At 38.8% G+C, this 19,481-nt stretch overlaps 1 protein-coding gene across 8 annotated transcripts in view; it reads left to right on the top strand.

Moving 5' to 3' along the window:
• The window catches only part of LOC122970550 (collagen alpha-1(XIV) chain), a 220,665-nt gene that overhangs the window by 200,367 nt on the left and 817 nt on the right, over positions 1–19,481 (top strand). For 3 of the 8 annotated variants that reach the window (XM_044336720.1, XM_044336719.1, XM_044336726.1), the window contains 10 exons: positions 2,349–2,444; positions 2,825–2,878; positions 3,887–3,940; positions 4,745–4,798; positions 7,331–7,402; positions 9,800–9,835; positions 11,279–11,345; positions 12,307–12,495; positions 12,890–12,967; positions 14,252–14,407. In XM_044336720.1, coding sequence (XP_044192655.1) covers positions 2,349–2,444; positions 2,825–2,878; positions 3,887–3,940; positions 4,745–4,798; positions 7,331–7,402; positions 9,800–9,835; positions 11,279–11,345; positions 12,307–12,495; positions 12,890–12,967; positions 14,252–14,407 — 856 coding nt within the window. Of the gene's footprint in view, positions 1–2,348; positions 2,445–2,824; positions 2,879–3,886; positions 3,941–4,744; positions 4,799–7,330; positions 7,403–9,799; positions 9,836–11,278; positions 11,346–12,306; positions 12,496–12,889; positions 12,968–14,251; positions 14,408–17,612; positions 18,036–19,481 lie in introns of those variants that run through there. The other 5 variants (XM_044336724.1, XM_044336725.1, XM_044336723.1 and 2 more) reach the window with 5 other exon arrangements.

The raw sequence follows: 19,481 nt of genomic DNA, 5'->3' as shown, positions 1-19,481 counted from the left end.
TATACTTTTACTTGAGTAGGATTTTAAATGCAGGACTTTTACTTGTAATTAAGTATTTTTACATTGTGGTCTTGATACTTTTTCTTAAATAAAGGATCTGAGTACATCTTCCACCACTGGGCAGCAGGACTTGTCTTGTCTTTAAGGAGTGCGGGATGTTGCCTTTCACGCTCTGGAAACACGTCCCCCTACCTCGGACCCAAGCTAACGCTAGCTTACTGGGAACTCAGAGCACTGCACACTGGGACTAACGTTAGCTACTTTAGCTAAATTGTGCAAACAGGCCAGGTATCGTAATCAAGTAACATTAAACTTAGTGAAATATTGCAACAATAGTCTGAGAACAGCAGATGAGCCAACTGTCAATCACAGCTGTCAATCACCGCCCACATGGCAGACATCAAAGCTACTATAAGTCTTCAAATCTTTTTGACGGAGCAATAATTTCCAAAATGACCATCAGCACACTTACTAGAGGGTCTGAAGTTAGAGATTAAGATCAGAATAACCCGTTGAAAAGAATGATTGACTCAGTATTTCTACAGAGAAGTTGAGGCTTTTTGAATGTTAGTCAGTTGGAGCATCCAGCAGCCGTTGCTGTGGTGATATTGAACCTGTACCTCCGCATTTGCTTCAGCCTCAAGCCATGGTAGATGCCGCTTTCGCCTGACTCAAACCCCGAATCACCAGTAGAGCTTTTTTAAGGTCAGGATTAAGTGCTGCTGTGTTATTCAGTGCAGCTCTTCACCTCTGAGCTGTTTTGATATGTTTTTAAAGCAAGATGTTAAACCCGCAGTACAACACATAGTAGATGGTAATTTTTCAGTCACCTTGGCAAGATCTGACCTTCTCTTGAACTCAGCTGTGATAAGTAAAAAAAGTCATTTTACTGGTGGTGTTCTGGCTTTAATCAGAAACAGTCTTCAGGCTCTCATTCATCCAGCGCCCCTCCTCACTGGAGCGTTATCAGGCCTTGGGCTGTCCGGGTCCCTGGTGGGTTATGGTTGGACTCACAGGCAGAGCTGTGGTCCGGCACTGTGCTGTAAGGACGTTTATAAATCTATCTGTGATCCCAGAGAGCCGTTCTGCAGCCTCATGAATCCAACATCGCTGAGTCGCATTGCTGCATGTCTGTGAAAGCCAATGACCCCTTGAATGTCCTGCAGATAACAGTCACACACTGACACGACTACTAAACACTCACACACGCACAGAGGTGGCAGAGGCTTCTTCTTTTCTGACATCATGACACTGCAGACACTTATACCATGGCCAATTAACAAAAAACCTGTCATTAATCAACAGGAAGTGAACTTCATTAACCACCCTGATGGAGGCAACATAGGCTAAAACATTTTAATAGTATTTTTGAGGACAGCTGTGTAACCTGTTTATCAATTAGGTTTTGATGGACTTGTATTTGCTTATGCTTGTCACTGGTCTGCACCTCATTGCTTTAGCTCAAAAATTGAGCAATAATCAAAAAGCAAATGTGGGATAATAACATTCTGAGATAATAACTTCATCACTTAACTGTAAATTTGACCACTAAAGCATAAAGCACCAGTATGATGGGCCGCGCTGCCATGAGCAATAATCTAGGACTGTGTTAAACTATTTACTGGAGCTGAAATCTTGTTTTTGCTGACCTCCAGGGGTTTAACTTCTAACCTTGCTGCAGCGATGTACAAGTGTACGACGTGACATCATTGTTGTGTGAGGAGAAAAGGGCTTTAAACTTTCAACCTGAGAAGACAAAGAATCTCTTTAAATCACAAAAATGAAGACTTGGACTGCTGTGAAAGTGTCTGAGAACTTGACCTTGACCTGGTAAAATACTAGAATAGAATATAGAATAATAAACAAGACATAGGACTTTGTGTCTCGTATGCTACGTCATGTTAATAGTCAGCTTTCAGAGACCTGAAAGACTTGCATCGTGCTTTTTAAGACCTGAGATTTAACTTGCTCCACAAGAGTAAAATAAACAGCTCTGTGTCCTGATGTACGCTTTTATCAGACAAATACCACACTCACAACACTTTACACATTCTTCAGTATTCCTTTGACACTTGTGTGAACACACTGCAAATACTGACAAGCTTTCTTCTGAGGAGTTTTTAGATGTGATCTGCTGGGCTTCAGTCTTTCTTTTATTCCATCCTGAGAGAAACAGTTGAATATACTTTTGTACGCTCTGCTTTCTGGTGAAGTGTAACAGATCAGCGAACACATGGTTGTTTTTATCTCACATGTTGATCTGTTGAACTGCTGTGAGCTTGACAAACCATCAGTGTTCAGGAGAGATTACCACATGCATCTCTGTCTCTCTCTCTCTCTCTCTCCAGGGGCCAACGGGTCCAGTTGGTGATATAGGTGTACCAGGACCTCAGGGACCCCAAGGACCACAGGGACCCAGTGGACGCTCCATCATGGGGCCCCCAGTACGATAAACATACGAGTCTCATTTAGTCCAGATCTGTATAATTCTTTTAGTGTTCTCACTCTAATCAAAACTTAAGTTCCTCAAATTTTTAGCGAATTTTGAAAGTTAAATTGTATGTAAATATATTAAAATATAAAATATACTGTATATCATGTGCTTGTCTACACAGTCATAGTCATTTTTCTTGAATAACATATTATGAAATACAAATTCTGCTTTAACATATTTCTCTTGAATTTAGATGTATATTTCTAACATATGGAAACTACTGTATTTTTACAGCACGTTGCGAATATTCAGTATCATACAAATTACACAGGAACTGAAGCCTACGTTTGTAAAATAAGTCACTAAATGTGTATATTTTGTTATCTGCAGGGTGCTCAAGGTGAGAGAGGACAGAAAGGTGAAGCTGGACAACAAGGAACGCAGGTAAAAAAAAAAAAAAAAAAACTGCAAACACAACATGAATCTAATGTTTGGTCACATTTTGAGTCAGAACTATTGTTTGGTTGACATTAGGTAACATTTAGGTTGACGTTAAAGTCATTTTTTTTGCAAAGTCAGAATCTAACAACTGGCTTCTTGTTATTTTTCATTCAGCAAAATTATATAATACAAATTTTCACCTTGTTTGTGTTGATGTTGAGCTGTGAAATACTTGGTAGAGTTGTGTTTTTCTTTATTTTTCAGTGGTTTGAACAGGGAGATAAATTAATTAACATTGTTAGTGACAGAACATGGGGTCAACGTGCCATTTCAGAGAGGTTTGTTGCTTGAGAAGAGCCTCCCACGAGTAATTACTGCACTACTGTAAATTACTGGGATTAATATGACCTTTCAGAAGCAAATAGCAGATTTTAAATAATGTTGCCATTTGTAAAAGGTTGATCTCTGTGGTTCAAATCAATTCCTGTTTCCTGAGTTTGTGACACTATAACAAGCTCCAATATTACAGTGTTTGTGGAACAACATAATTTATAACAGAAGAGTCAAGTTTTTTTTATACTGTATTTTTTGGCATTTTTTGCCCCTTATTGTAGAGTTGATAGTACAGGAAACAAGGAGAGAGAAAGACGATGCAGTAAACTTCTCAGCTGGAATCAAATCTGGAGTAGAGGAGGTGTAGCCTGCATACTAACAAGGTTAAATCTCTAACTCTTCATTTCAGCAGACCAGCATCTATAGGAGTGCTGAAAAATACAAATGAAAACACAAAATAACATGAAGAAAATAAAAAGCTATTGCTTTAAATACATATCACACACAAAACACATGACTAAAAAAGAAATATGTACAGATTACCTCCCAGTGAGGGTTTATTTGATGCTGAAACAGTCACATGTGTCAGTTTTTTTAAATACTCATCTAATTTGTCAAGATTCAGACTTAGTGTGAGTACGACCTTCAGTGACCTCTGCTCTCTTCTCAATGTTGCAGGGAATTCCTGGTAGAGCTGGAGAACCAGGCAGAGAGGGACCTGCAGGATCCAGAGTAAGTCGCTGCATACTAATTTATAGGAATACTACTACTACTACTACTAATACTACTATTAAAACTGCTGCTAATACTCTACTACTATCACTGTTAATACTACTGCTACTACTGCTACTACTATTACTACCACCAATACTACTGTTACTACTCTTGCTACTGCCTCTAATAATACATATGCTGCTGATACTACTTCCATTACTATCACTAATACTACTAGCACTGTCATTACTGCTTCGTCTACCACTGCACTGCAGTCTCCCCCGAAGGTCAGCTCAGCAAACTCTGTTGAGTGTTTTAAATCTCATCTTAAGACCTACATTACCTTTTCTCCTTTAGTGATGCTCCCCTTTGTCGTTGTTTTTATTCTTTCAATCACTTTTGTCTTTGAGTGAAGTGTGCATCATATGCTTTTGTCATCGTGCGCTTGCATTTGCACTTTGTGAAGCACTCTGTAACCCACATAGCTCACTTTTTGCCATCAACGTATGATATGTATGTTTAATTTTAATTTCATATCTGATATAATGTATTGGCTTGCTATCCTTTTGTTTTCTCTTGCATCTGTAGGTGGTGTTAGTAGTGTCTTTTAAGTCCATGTGGGGTGGGCTCCTAAAAATATGTATTTATTCATTAATTCTGTAGTCGTAGTAGGGGTGGATGTTGTATAACTACTATATTACTAATGGTCAAAGTCACTACTAAAATAATTTTAAAACCGAGGAGAATAATTTGGACCAAAACAATAACAATTCCATGTCAGGACCTTATGTTCCAACGTATTGATGTTATTCTCCTCCACAGGGACTGCCAGGAAAAGACGGACCCCCAGGCAGAGAGGGCCCCACAGGGATTATTGTAAGTGATTATGAAGTTATGATATTGTTTATCTGTTGTTTATGTGATTTCGTTGAGGAAGACACAGGAGAGAAATGAGGATTTGTGGCAGCTGAACCAGACCGAGTTACAGTTTTGCTATCTTGCTACTGGTTCTCATGCTGGACGCTTGAAGGTCGATCTTAATTGGAACTGTGACTGTAGAGATAATTATGGATTTGTGAGAAGATTTGGAGTTTGAATTTTTTGAACTTTTACAGCATGCTGTCTGACCAAAATCCTGTAAATTGTATTAAAGCTACTGTACTTTATATTCTGTTACTGCAGTGTGGCTCTCCTCTTCACTGATATCAAGCCACTGGAGAATCGTATCAAAAGCAGCTGTTTAGTGAAAACGACAAACACTTGACACCAAATAACTTTTTCCACCAATATACATAGATTTTTTACTTTTGACACTCAAAAGAAGCACATATTGATTGATGGAATTATGCAGAAAACAACAGTTGATTTGTTTATTAAAGTTCAGACTAGAATCAACAATGACACCCAGACAGAGTCCCAACAATGTTAATTTGTGTGTTACAAGACTCTGCTGGACTGAAAATGATAACCACAGTTTTTATTCTCATTCAGCCGTAGGAAGCTTTTAGCCTTCCAGGGTTTCACATTTACATTGTGTCATTCGGCAGATGCTTTTAAGCAACTTACAATCAAGGCAAGACATTAAAGCACAGTGACTCAAATAGAGCTGTGGGACAAATTCTCAAATAGCTGACAAGGTACAATGAGAAAGAGTGCTAAACAGAAGGTTTTTGTTTTGTTTTTTGTTGTTGTTTTTAATTAAAGTATGAAATGAATGGAAGTAGACAAGTGTATAGGAAATACCATACATTTTACTTCCTTAAGGCAGTGCAGCAGGGAGTTAAAGTAGCCTGGATCACCAGGTTTTTTCACCTGAGTACAGCTGAGTGTCATCTGCATAGAGGTGGTAGCAGATGTTATATTTTCTGGGGGGAAAAAATAGACCCCAAAGTAAGTGTATGTAAGGAAAATTAAAAGTGGGCCTAATGTGGAACCCTGTGGTCCTCCACAGGAGATGAGTGCAGAAGAAGATGACACGTTATCAATTCTAACAGAAGCTGTTCTGTCTCAGTAGATTTATGAAATCAAATTCATTTTTAGACTGTTTGGAAGTCTTCTGTGGCAAATGACTGAGAGTACAATACCTGGAAAAACAAATTTAAATACCTGATATTTCTGTATTTGGTTGGTGGTAAACAATGCATATTAAGTCAATGATATGTGTAACTGAACTGATAAATATTGACCGTAATGCTATATCTTGAGGTATTTGAGTACTTGTAGCGGACATTGGGCCTCATGCAAGAACATTTCTGTATTTTTATCCTAAAACTCTTACTTTTCTCTGCGATGTTTGCCTGTATGAGTGTTCAGATTCAACAAACTCTCTGAACTGCCTGAACTTGTCGTTAATCGTTCCTTTCAGCCTGATGAATGTCACCTGTTGATGAGGATAATTTGCATAATCCACGGCCCTAAAATGTCCATATAAGGCTCCATGTTCCACTCCGTTTGTGGGTGAATTTCGTTCCCAAAGAGTAAAAACAAGAATCGCACTACAGCTTTAAATCCTGTTTTCAGAAATCAGCAGATAACAAATAATAAGTTGAGGAATGTCAGTAGTAGAGGACCCAAAACAATTAGAAAATATTAATACAATGAAGTGTCATCAGAGTAGCGCACCGTCCCTCTTTCAAATCAGAGACTGTAGATGAAACACGTTCCTGCTGCTGTGGGACGTCTACAGCTGTTTAGTAAACATGGAAAAGGTTCCACATTCTACAAGTTGTTGTGGGAAACGGTATCCAACAGAACACAAATGAAATGGTGTTTTGTGATTTTGGAGATGTCTGTGTGTGTGTGTGTGTGTGTGTGTGTGTGTGTGTGTGTGTGTGTGTGTGTGTGTGTGTGTGTGTGTGTGTGTGTATGTGTGTGTGTGTGTGTGTGTGTGTGTATGTGTGTGTGTGTGTGTCTCTGCCAACTGAAGCCACATAAATTGCCCTCCGTGTGCGATAAGAGGTGATCTGAGAAGGTTTTATCGCAAACGCAATTTTGTGCCAAAATGAGCACCAAAATTGCACCGCGCCGCCTAATCAGTGTAAACACAGCCTCAGCTGTGCGTCTCCTCCTGCTGGTGCAAGTGCACTCCTTCACTGCATGGAAATGACCAAATAGTCAAATTAGTAGACTTGCACCTCAGAAAAATTGCATATAGACTACGTTTGGACCAGCGCTGGCCTTTTGCCTGCAGGAAAATAGCTTCCTATAATACATGTCATTTATAAAGTGTTTCTCCCCTTGTGAAGAAAGGCAGAGATACTCTGAGTATGAGGAAACTGATGAACGCCACTGATTTTCTTAAATCGCTCATACGAGTGCCTCTTGCATGACGTCCGTTTTGAACATTTTGTCTTATGATTTAATGCATCACTGTTTTGTTCCTCCTCACGTCTGTCTGTGTCTCCTCAGGGGACTCCAGGAGCCCCAGGGGCCCCAGGAAACACGGGCCCTCCAGGAAAACAGGGAGAACTGGGACCACCGGTGAGTCTGTCACACACTAGGACCGCTTCTTCTCGTTTATCTTTTTACCTTACCAGTTTGGGTTTAAACCCTGTAACAGAAGACAACCTGTTGTCTAATCTGTTTCCTGTCACCCGTCTGACAAAAGCTGCTGAAAGAACATGGAAGCTGTGTGTAAATATCCAGGAAGAGGCAGGAAGTCATGTCAGTCAGGCTTAACGGAGTCTGTCAGAGGAACACAGAGAGTCCAGTAAGGTGATCAGAGTGTCATGTCGGCAGGATTAACACCTTCCTCACCGGGTTTATCTGATTAACACACAGCTGATTCTGGGGAAGAGTGTGTGTCGTCCCCAGTTTGTGAAAGAACTCCTGCAGCCAGCCCTTCTAAACAACATATTCTGCAATTAACACTTCTTTTACAATATGAATAGTATTAAAAATGTACTTTATTTATGCATGTTTGGAAAAATAATAGATTCTCATTTTAAAGATTCAAGCTTTTATGCTCTAAACTTACTCAGCATCTCATTGTGTTGTAGAATAAGTAACCTTTAGTATTGTTATAAGACAACGCCGTACTAAATCAGCTCTGGCTGGGATGTGTTGTGTAGAGCTGCAAACTTTTTGCTTTACAGCAGTTTTGGATGATAAATATTGCTCTGAAAGCAGCACATTATGAAGAGAAGTTCAGCTTCACTTGTCATTTTAGCCGACAGTGTGTCAAAACACCCACATCTGTGGTTTTCTGTGTAAAATCTGACACATCAGTAGCATCAACATGTCAGGTACTTTACCTCGGCTGCTGCTTTTGTCCGTTTGGTGCGTCATACGTGTGCTACAGGTGTCAGTAAACGGTCCTTCAGTTAGAAGAGTTTCACTGCAGCCGTCCTCAAGCGCAGCAGAGTGAAGGAGAGAAGAAGTCCAGGAAGGGAAAGTGTTGAAAAAGAGGCACCTGGCTGAGCAGGACAGAAAATAATTATGGCTGAAAATACTTCATTTTTGATTTGTGGATTAATGTTTGAGTTATTATTTGAGTAACACATTTAAGAGGCTGGTACCAAAGGTCTGATAATGACAACATGTTGGAAACACTGCTCCTCCTGACCTCGTGCTCTTTTCTAGCTCACCATATGTTGAACTGCTTTTACTTTGTTACTTCACATCCTGCGTGTTGTGTTTAAGCTTCAGGTTAATAAATATATTCACATATGAGAAAATGAGTCCAAACTTCTGACTGCTCCTGTAAGAGACTACAGAGAGTTTTTTCATCACACTGCAGGCAAGAATTTCCATCGTATCATATTGACTGATATTAATTTCCATGATGGATGTTTATAGTTATGTTACTGAACCTTTTTGAATGGAATCATGGCACCCTGAAGCAAAACATGATCAAATTGTAGGATAATGAGAGACGTTCTTTGTTTGTGTTGATGAAGTGTTTAGTTTAACTCAATATGTGACCGCTCTCTGCTTTGGCGTTTATTCCTGAATAAATGAAACGTTCACAGACAGCAAATCACATCTCGACGTCGCAGGGAAGATGAGATTCTGCGGGATGTGATACAAACTGCTGACAAATTACTTTTGCACCGCTGTGATAAAATGTTGTCAAGCATGTAATTACAGATACGTGGGTGGACTGCAAAGAGCTCTCCTTCACTAATTAACAACGCTGTTGTCAGCTGCAAGTCTTTTTGTGAATTTTCTGGAGGAAAACATACAGTAGTTGTAGTTTTTCGTAACAGCGCTGGTTGGATAAAGATTGGTTTTTAATAGCTCAGATGTTTTAGCTGAAATGTTTATCATCATGTCAATTTATTGTTGTGTTTTTACAAGCTTGGATTGAAGGTGCTTCAGGCAGATAACTTTGTCCAGATCCAGTCTTCAGTCAGTTCTCTACATGTGTTTACTACCTGTTTTTACCAATCACAGCACCAGTGTTGTTGGTTTTAGTGGCTCATTGTTCCAAGGAAAGGACTGTTAACTGGAACACTGTTATTTATTTAGATTAGTTGTGAGTTTGGATGTTTTTTTTAACCTGACAGTTATATAAAAGCCTCTCAAAGAAATCATCATCAAACATGTCAAAGAGAAAGTCCAAACTACAGATTACAGCTCAGTTCAGTACATTAACTCCTGAGGTAATAAATTAATTAATTATCAGTCAGGAGTGCTTCAGTCAGAGGGAACAACATGAACCTGAGGCCCTAAAATGATCAAAAAGCAGAAAAGAAAAAATATAAACTCGTTAGACGGATTTTAAAGAAAAGTCTTCTTGCTACATGTGACAGATGATCAGGTTGATGTCCTGTCCAGAGGATCCTTCGCTTCATGTCTTCATCGTCTTCATCGTCTTCATCATCGTTGTCACATCTGATCAGGTTGTCAGAGTTTAATTCTTTTTGTGTTCTGCAGGGTCCTCCTGGAAACAAGGGAGACAAGGGTGAACGGGTAAGTGTCTTTTTCCATCAGGCAGGAGTAGCCAATAATCTTTGTATGGAAATAAATAAATAAATAAATAAATAAATCTTCCTGCATGTTAACTCACCAGCATAATGTGACCCCTTGTTAACTTGTTTACTCCTTGTTTTTTTTTGGTTGAAGTTGTTGATTCTTTGGTTATTTTTTAAGCTGCGGTTCATGTTGACGCTGTAGTTTGTGTTGTTATATTGTGTCCTATTATATTATATGATGAGCCTGCAGTTTTATAAAATAATAAATAATAACTTGATTTGTATAGCATTTGTATGGCTGTCATGCAAATGTGCAGCCCAAAGTGCTGTAAAAAATAAGACCAAGTAAAAAAAGTTTGATCACAAAAATAAACAATAACAATAAATAATAAAAGGTTTTTATGAGCAGTTTCCTAGAATCAAAAGATAAAAGACTAAAAAAAGAATTTGTATGTCAGCAATAAGTAGAGCTGTAGTGAAAAACATGATAAGGTGTTTCCTCCTGCGATGACGATAACAATATCTTGCATCAGGTTTATTATCTCTGCTTCATCTTGCTGGCAGATGAATTTGGGTATTTCCAGACTGAGATGGTGCCACAGTTAAGACCCCTCGACCTCTCAGTTCACACATAACTCAAGAGATTATAATGTTATACTCAGACCACAGTGATCTTTCATTCAGCCGCTCTATGCAAATTTCTCAGAACTTCTCTTATCTAAAAAAAACATCAGACTCAATGGTTGGTTATTTCATGTGAACATCTCAGCCTGTCGACGTTCAGAAGACGCTGCTGTTTGGATTGAAGGATTCACAGCAAAGAGTGATTTAGTGTGTTTAAGCTCTCTAATGACAAGTTAAAGGGTTTTCCCGCCATAATTGAGTTTAAATTACTGTAGAGTTTCAATAAATGCTCAGCTGACAGCAGCTGCAGGCGAATGGCTGCTTCTTTTATTTTTTTTCTTTAAGGGAAACACTCAGAGCAACAGTTGACTTCAGTAATAACAGCTCAACTACATTTTGCTTTCACACAGACAAAAATACAAAACAAAGAACACATAGAAATAAGAGCATGGAGAATAAACTGACTGCTTTAGTGTGTGGTGTTGTTGGACTCAGTGTTCACAACATCATCAGCATGAAGGAACTATTACAGCTGGAAAAATGTCCGACATTGATGCAGCAACTGTGACAACAGCTGAGAAATCAAACACACAACAGATGCAAAGAATGATTTAATAAACCTTTATACTTCCTGTTTGAACGTTTTTAAAAAGAACCAGCGCACACAAACACATTTCATCATCAATTTCTTTCAAAATGTGTTTATAGTCTGTTCAGACCTTTATATCAGGACACCTCAGTCATTGTACTTGTCATCACTTGAACCACCGTTCATACAAAAATTATAAATAGCACTTTTGCTTCTGTGTGTTTTCAGGGTGACCTCCAGTCGACAGCTTCAGTTCAGGCCATCGCCAGGCAGGTCTGTGAGCAGCTGATTCAGAGTGAGTACACAACAATCCCATGACCTGACATTTCATCCAGTCTTAAGACTTAGTTTTAGGATTAAGGTTAGAAAAGCTTTAGTTTAAAGATTTATCAAAAGAATATATATTCTCTTCTTACCAGATAACCTTGGTTTTATTTGGCTTTTTTGAGATTTCTGTAGAAATATCTCTTTGTTACTCCAGATGATCCACAGAACTCTCTGCCAACAGTTTTAATTCACACTATTTGTTCAGTAATAAAAGCTGTTGATAGTGTGTTCTGTGGATTATCCAGAGCAACAGGAACACATGCCGCCTGTTTGTTCAGGCTATTCGGGTGTTAAGATCTGTTTGAAGACAAATCTGCTTCAGCAGATCATTCGTTCTGACTGAAGCTGCAGTCAGACGTGTTTACTGAGCTTCTACTCCACAGTCAAGTTCTCTTTAATAAAGTGATGATTTAAATTTAGCTGCAGTTCATGTACGTTCAGTTCTCCTCGTGACCTCCATTAAGGTTCTTTTTAAAAAGCTTCTCCAGGAATTTAGCATCACTCTTCTATAACATTGTCAGACTTAAAAGTGATGCAGCAGAACCAGAGACGTCGTCTTTTTTATTCCACACATTCTTCTTCATGTCAAAATATGGTGCCTACATTACCCACAATGCAATTCAACCACCGACAGTTCAAGTGGAGACTCTGGTGTGTGATGCTAGCAGTGGCTAACGTAGCCTGGAGGAGCTACAGAGGTCCAGTAACCTCACTTCTTTCTGACTACACACCTCCAGATTGTTTTGCTTTTCAAACTTGTAGTCTTTAACCAACGCTGACTCAAATGACATCACTTGAGGCAATTTATCATATAAATTACTAAATACTTTATATTACTTTTTACACCTTGAACACCTGGAAACAAACTTTGTTGTGTAAAATCAGTTGAGCTTGTTTAGTTTGTTAATCTCTGCTGTTGAAATTTCCAGGTCACATGGCTCGCTACAACTCCATCCTCAACCACGTACCCAGCCCGCCAGTGTCCATCCGCACCGTGCCGGGACCCCCCGGAGAGCCCGGCCGAAATGGATCCCCAGGGCCTCAGGGAGAACAAGGGCCCCCAGGAAGACCTGGCTTCCCAGGACAGAACGGACAGAACGGGCAACCAGGAGAAAGAGGTGAGACTGTCAACAAGACCAACAGAGGAGATAAACAGGAGGAGAGTAGAGTGAAGATTATTAACGAGGTGTTACTGGACGCTGGAAGACCTTCAGTTTAACTTACAGACACAAATGAAAGTTTCACATGTTGATACTGAGAGAAATTAGTAGATTAGTAGCAGATTGAAGAGCCAGCATGTATGAAGAACCTTTTCCAGACCAGCTGTGAATTTACTTTAAAGCATCAAAATGTACCAACAGAAGTAACGTAGATACATACAGTATGTTGCTACTCTAGAGGAAGAGATGTGTTGAGAAAATGTAGTGGTTGGAAATAAAGTGGTGTCTGTGTGTGTGTGTCTGTGTGTGTGTGTGTGTGTGTGTGTGTGTGTGTGTGTGTGTGTGTGTCCAGGTCAACCAGGAGAGAAGGGTGAGAAAGGATCTCAAGGTGTGGGAGTCCAAGGCCCCAGAGGACCTCCAGGAGCTCCCGGTAACCACACTGATGCTCTCAGACTTCGTCTACATGAAGCTAAATTCTAAAACGCTGTTTTTGAGAAACATCGTCACACAGCTGGAGTTTTAACTTGTTTCTGCAAACACCTCCGTCCACATTAAACCACTAAAACAGATAAGATACTGTTTTGTCAGCAATATAATAATAAAGCTCTGTTTTCCCCGAACACATTTCAACACCAAGCCAGCATTTTCACATTTACACTCTGGAGGCCATTTTGGAAAAGCTTCATTTTCAGGGGAGAAAAATGCAGTTTTAGTCCGGATGGAGGGTCGATATTTGTATCTCTTAATCTCAAAATCACAACTCAAACAAGAACAAACAGAAACAAAAACACACTGTAAAAATCAGCAGAACTTACACTTTATAAAGACTGCAGTCTCTCTGTGATGAGCTCAAAATCAGCATCAAAAGACGCTTCTTATAACTTGAGATCTTGTTTCATAAATCATCAAATTTCTGACTTTACCTCCAGTAACAGTTTTTACAGCTTCATCAACGTCTGTGTGGAAACCAGAAATAAAGTGTTGAGAAGTGAAGGCATCTTTTAAAAAAGATTTGTTGTTTTCCTTCCCAAAAACAACTTATATCGTGATACGTATCGATGTCCTGCTGGCTGATACAGAACAATTACAACCAGGAAAAACAATCAGAGTGATTATATCAATTATATCCCTGGAACCCCGACAATCTTCCCAAGACAAAAAAATACAAATCTTACATTTATGTTGTCCTTTTTCTCGCATAAGAAGTGTCCTAGAGCATGTTTACTGCTAATCACATGTAAAATGATGCCATTTCTGAATAGCCTAACTTCTCCTGCAAAAAACAGTAGACGGCAGCCTGAGTGACACATATAGTGAATCTGCCATAAGCATATAAATGAAGAAGACAAGCAAAAACAGGAAGTTTGAGTTTATTTATTTGTAAATCACTTTTCATACAGTAGTTGTAACTCATAAGAAAAACATTAAAAATAAGAAAAGAAAAACATTAAAATACATAAAAAAGAAAAAGAAAATAAAAAAATTCATTTAAAAATGAGACGTTAAAGTGTGTAATGTGCAGTAAACACACACTCAGGTCAAATAATAATAATAAAGTGATGAAGAACATGCAAAACATTTTACACAATAAATACATCATCATTTTCTTTTAACTGACATTTGTATTTTTGTCCGTTGCACGAGTATCTCACTTACATAAAGTGTTCATTAAAACCTTTGTTTTGCCTCCTCTTCCTCTTCCTCTTCCTCTCAGGAGCCAATGGGCAGGGCAGACCTGGCAGTCAGGGTCCATCAGGGCGACCTGGAAATCCTGGAGCCACTGGTCGGCCAGGGGTCCCTGGACCGGTCGGACCTGCGGGACCTCCAGGCTACTGCGACCAGAACTCCTGTATGGGCTACAATGTTGGAGGTACGTAGGGTCCCTTAAATACAGATAAACATCAGTTAGAACAGCCGACAAACTAGTTTGATAAAACTATCTAATATATTTGTTTTTCATGTTTTTGACCAATGTTCTTTCCTTGTTAATAATGTATCGTTTTTATACAAGTGAATTAATCTTATCATCAACCATACTGCTCAGTGACAAGTAGCTAAAACCTTCTCGAAAAGTCTGTGATGTCATAACATAACAACATATAGACAAGATCTTAAAAGATGAAAGTAAAGACAATGATGTCTAACTAAACTAAACTGATTCTAACCAGCTAAGCCATTAACTATTATTGTTTTTATGCCGTTGAGTTTCATCAATAGACATCTGAGTCTACCTCTAATATCCAAAAACTATTAAATGCTGACAGTTGTACAGATGATCCACTGGAACCACTGGAATTAACTCACTCTGTGTATTTATAGTCAAATTAAAACAAAAGAGGAGTTCCCTGGACCAACAATGGAGATCAGTGATTGGTCGTTGGGTATGCACATTCCCAGCTCATTCATGTCTCTCATCCACTGAGAGATATCAGTGACTCCCTACAAGGAGACAAGTTAAAGGATCACTCGCATGTTTGGATCCAAACCAACAATGAACTGATCTACTAACAAGTATTGTGTGTTTATCAAAGCCTGATATATCTGATTCCTCCGTTGTCGAGAAACTATTAAAAACACATCAGTGAGCCACATCGCTGCACTGGGTGACATGTTGCTTCATCATGAAGAGTTTGTTCACATTAGTTTGTTTAGAAACGGCTCCAAAGACTAATAACAGCATCATGTTTCCAGTCTCTGGAGAGTAGTTCTGTGTAAGACAGACGCTACTGAGCATGTGCAGGAACACTGTTCTGTTCACAGTGTTTTACTTTGTACTGAAGTTCTTTGAGAAATTTATAATGTAGTACAAAGTCAAGAGTTTGTGATATGTAGCACAACAAGCTAGTGAAGAAGAAACACGTTCCTGCACATGCTCAGTAGCGTCTGCCTTACACAGAACTACTCTCCACAGACTAAAAACACGTGATGGCTGTTATTAGTCTTTGGAGCCGTAACCATTGTCCCCACGATGAAGGAACATGTCATCCAGTGCAGCAGTGCGGCTCACTGACGTGTTTTTATAGTTTCTGGACAACAACGGAGGAATCAGATATATCAGGCTTTGATACACACACAATACTTGTTAGTAGATCAGTTCATTGATGGTTTGGATCCAAACATGAGATTTAATGACAGTAAGAAAATTATAGAGAATAACCAGACACATCTTTAAAGATCTGCCCAGAAAGTCACCAGGTTTGTTGCTCGCCAATTTTTTTAAAAAGCGTCGCTAAAAGAGTCTTAAAAGCGGCTAAGTTGGCAGCAGTGATACTAGTGGACTACACCATCCTTCACTGTGTGGACGTTGTAAGAAGAGATACAGAGAACCTTCAAATAAGAAAGAAACAAACATTTAACCTTTAAAAAGTCTCAAATCTGTAACTATGATAGTAGAAAAATGTTCCCTGAAACCCATCAGCCTCTTTAAATATGTGGACGTTGTAAACTGTAGAACTGAGCATGAAAGCTTTTCAGTGACTGTGTCTTTTGGAGTGAAGGTCATCGAGTGAAACATTTAATTCATTTGGTTCCTTTTCGTGTTGAAAAGCTGCCACTGAGTTAAACAAGCTGCATGTCATCAATCCAACACTCACATTAAAAACCTTTAAACACAATCACGCTTTAAGATGCAGAATTCTGCTTCAGTATCAGTAGACTGGATGTGTTCAGACTGTTTCTCTAATACGCATGACGACTTCAACCTTACACTTGTAAACTGTGATTTTGAAATGTTGTACAATTTCAAATATCATGTGATCAACTAGTAGTAGTTTGTTTCTGCTGGAAACATGAACAGTAAACATCCAAACAACTAGCTGTCATGAATAAAGCATCAGATGTAAAGAACTCTGCCTGTCAGTGCTTTAAAGGGACACTTCACCCAAATCATGACAACAACTAAAAAACCTGTTACTGATATAAACTTTCAAGGAAATTGTTCCTGAAAAGAGAATTTACTGTTGAGTTGTTAAGTGATACGTCAGAGAGTCTTTAGCTTCTGTAATGTGACGTATTTCTAGATGAAACTGAATATGTTGGCAGGTTATTAGTTCAAGACAGATTTGATCTTATCTTTCTGGAAAGAAGTGATAGAAGTGGAGCTGAAGAGCTTTTCTCACCTCCACCTTCCTCACTTTCTGTTTTTACTAGACAAGAGGCGAAGAACAAGGGCAGATTTAACAAACCTTCATGCTTAATGACAGTTTTTTGCATCAAATAATTTTTATTTGACTTTATATCAAGTTCAATTAACACAAGAACAGGATAAAAATCTGGACGTATTTTTACTTAATTTTGTCCTTAAATGTCCTTTTTGTTGTTTTTAGTACAACAAATAAAAAAAAAAGCTAAATTCCATTCATAAATATTCTCAAATTATTTCAAAACCTCAACACATAGAACCAGAACCAGCCTCATGCTTCTGAAAACCATCCTGTGGTGTATAAAAAATGTTTTGGTCATAATTTGGGTGAAACAAACCTTTTAAGCTTCCTGTTGTTCTACTCGTGTTCCTTCCTGCAGTAGCTGGTTGAAACTGCATGCAGCCAATCACAGACTGAATTCTGCATCTTAACATGTTTCCACTGAGATTATGATGTGAAGTCACTCAGTATTGTGATTGTTGGTTTAATCAGTCGCTAGAAAGATGCTTCACAGAAGGTTTTCTCTTACATATATATATATATATATATATCACTAGTAGATGCAACAAATTGCTGCTGCAGATGATGACTCAGCGCTTCAGGCAGCTTTTTGTTTCTCTTATGTGTTAATTTGCCCTCCAGAGTCCAAACAGCTCTGATTGTTTTCACAGTCTTTCTAAAGAAAAAACACACACATGGGAAATTACACGTTAACAGCTTCACAGTTAGCGCCACAGCACTCATCACAAGCATCCAGTCAACTGTTTTCATTCTCACTACATACAAACACACTGGAAGTAATTGGATTAATTGTGATGTATATATATATATATATATATATATATATATATATAAAGAAAACCCTGCGTGAGTCATCTTTAAAAGTTAAAAATGCATGATGTTATTAATCCTTGATGTCTGTTGAGGTTAAAGGTCAAACAGCAGCCTAAGCGGCGCTGTGCAGCTCGCAGCCTGCTGTGTGATGATGTGAGTAACGTCTGCATGTTTGTATTCATTCCTCTTCCTTTGTGTTTGTGTCTCTTTTTCTCTGTCTGTCTGTCTGTCTGTCTGTCTGTCTGTCTGTCTGTCTGTCTGTCTGTCTGTTTGTGTCATCGCCTTGTTTTACAACTTTTCCTCTTCCCCCCCAGCAGGACAGTATACCAACGACTACTGAGCCTACGTTGTTCACAAACACTCAGAGTGTGTCGACAGCAGGGAATAAGTAGCTTTAGCCGCTGCAAACACTGCAAAATCCTGTAGGTGATGGAAGTGGTGTCGCTGCATCAGCTGATCAGCCCCGGCTCTCTCTCACTGCACATGAACATAATGTAATATACAGAATTATCCCAAAAACAGTTAGAGTTTAAAGTCACAAAAAGTTATAAATGTCTTTTGCTACCTTTTAGTGTTTTTAGTTAATTAAGATCTTTTTTTGTGAGGCATCTTTTAGGATATTAAAAAGTGTTCTTTAAATAAAATGTACAGAAAAACAGACATTAAAGTCTTCTCAGGTTCTTTCTAAGGTGAATTACTACAACATGCTGTCTGTCTGTCCGCTAGAGTTCAAATAATGATCCTCAATTATTTAATTTGAGAAAGAACACATCAATCTTATTCACACTAAATGTTCTCAGGTCTTCATTGTTTTAATCTAAACCACCACCTTAAAGGATAAAGGTGATAAAATCCTATATTATTCTTATTGACAAGAAATCCCATGAAAAGACCAAAACTAACAATGTGTCTCTAAGCTGTCTGTGGCCCGTTGGTTCCTACTGAAGACATACATCTTTAAGAGTAACTCACAAATAAATAGTTTCATTTCCCAAAACATCTGGCCACTGTAGGTTTTAACACGCCTTAATAAAACAAGAGGAAATAGTGTATTTGTTTGGGACTATTTTCAGCGGCGGATGAATCAACATTCGGTGCTCTAGTGAGTATTTCTTGCAGCAGGACTGACGGTGTGTGTGTTGTCACCCGGTGCAGCGATGCGGCTCATTGACGTGTTTTTAATAGTTTTTTTGGACAATAACGGCACAGAAGAAGAAGATGTATCAGACAGTGTTTGTTTGCAGATCAGTTCATTGTTGGTTTGACTCTTTTCATGGGATTTCTTGACAATAAGAAGACTTTTACTGGTTGAACAGTCTGTAAACTGTATCATAAAGCCGCACTGACACGTTAATCCTCTCCTGGCTTTTCCCTCTAGATCAGGATCATCTGGTGCCGCTTTCTTTAACCACAAGCTTCACTGACTTAATACAAACTCCTTTATAACTGCTCTGATATACAGAAATACCTAAAAACTCATCAGCACAACAACTTTTTAATAGAGATTTTTCATGTTGTTTTTACCATCATTTGAAAGATACCACTGAAAGACACTTAATTAGTTAAATTGACGGTTTGAATGTGACTTAATAGGTAACAAATCTAATAATTGAGACATTTGCACAAAGTTTCTCACATTAAACTCAAACATTGTTGCTTATTCTAACTTTTATTTGAAGCGGTTTGTCCTAAACTTCCTTCTAACTGCGCTTTCAGTGTTGTCATTCTGTAACCTTGGTAACCCTGACTCAGTAACCCTTGGCAACTCTTGGTAACCTTTGGTAACTCTTGTCCCTCTGTGTCCCTTCTTCCTCCCTGTCCCGCCCCCCTCTTCCTGTCCCGCTAACCCAATCAAAACACAACAAATCGATCCAAAACGTTGCTTCCTGTGGTGTTTGTGGGCGGCGGTCGTCTTTGTTTGGGCTCTCACTGACTGTCTGCCTGTCTGACTGGCGTGCTGGCTCGTTG

Source organism: Thunnus albacares, chromosome 19, assembly GCF_914725855.1.
Source record: "Thunnus albacares chromosome 19, fThuAlb1.1, whole genome shotgun sequence".
In the NCBI taxonomy this organism is placed as follows: domain Eukaryota; kingdom Metazoa; phylum Chordata; class Actinopteri; order Scombriformes; family Scombridae; genus Thunnus; species Thunnus albacares.
The sequence above is the reverse complement of the archived record's forward strand: the minus strand, read 5'-3'. Positions and strand labels throughout refer to the sequence as shown.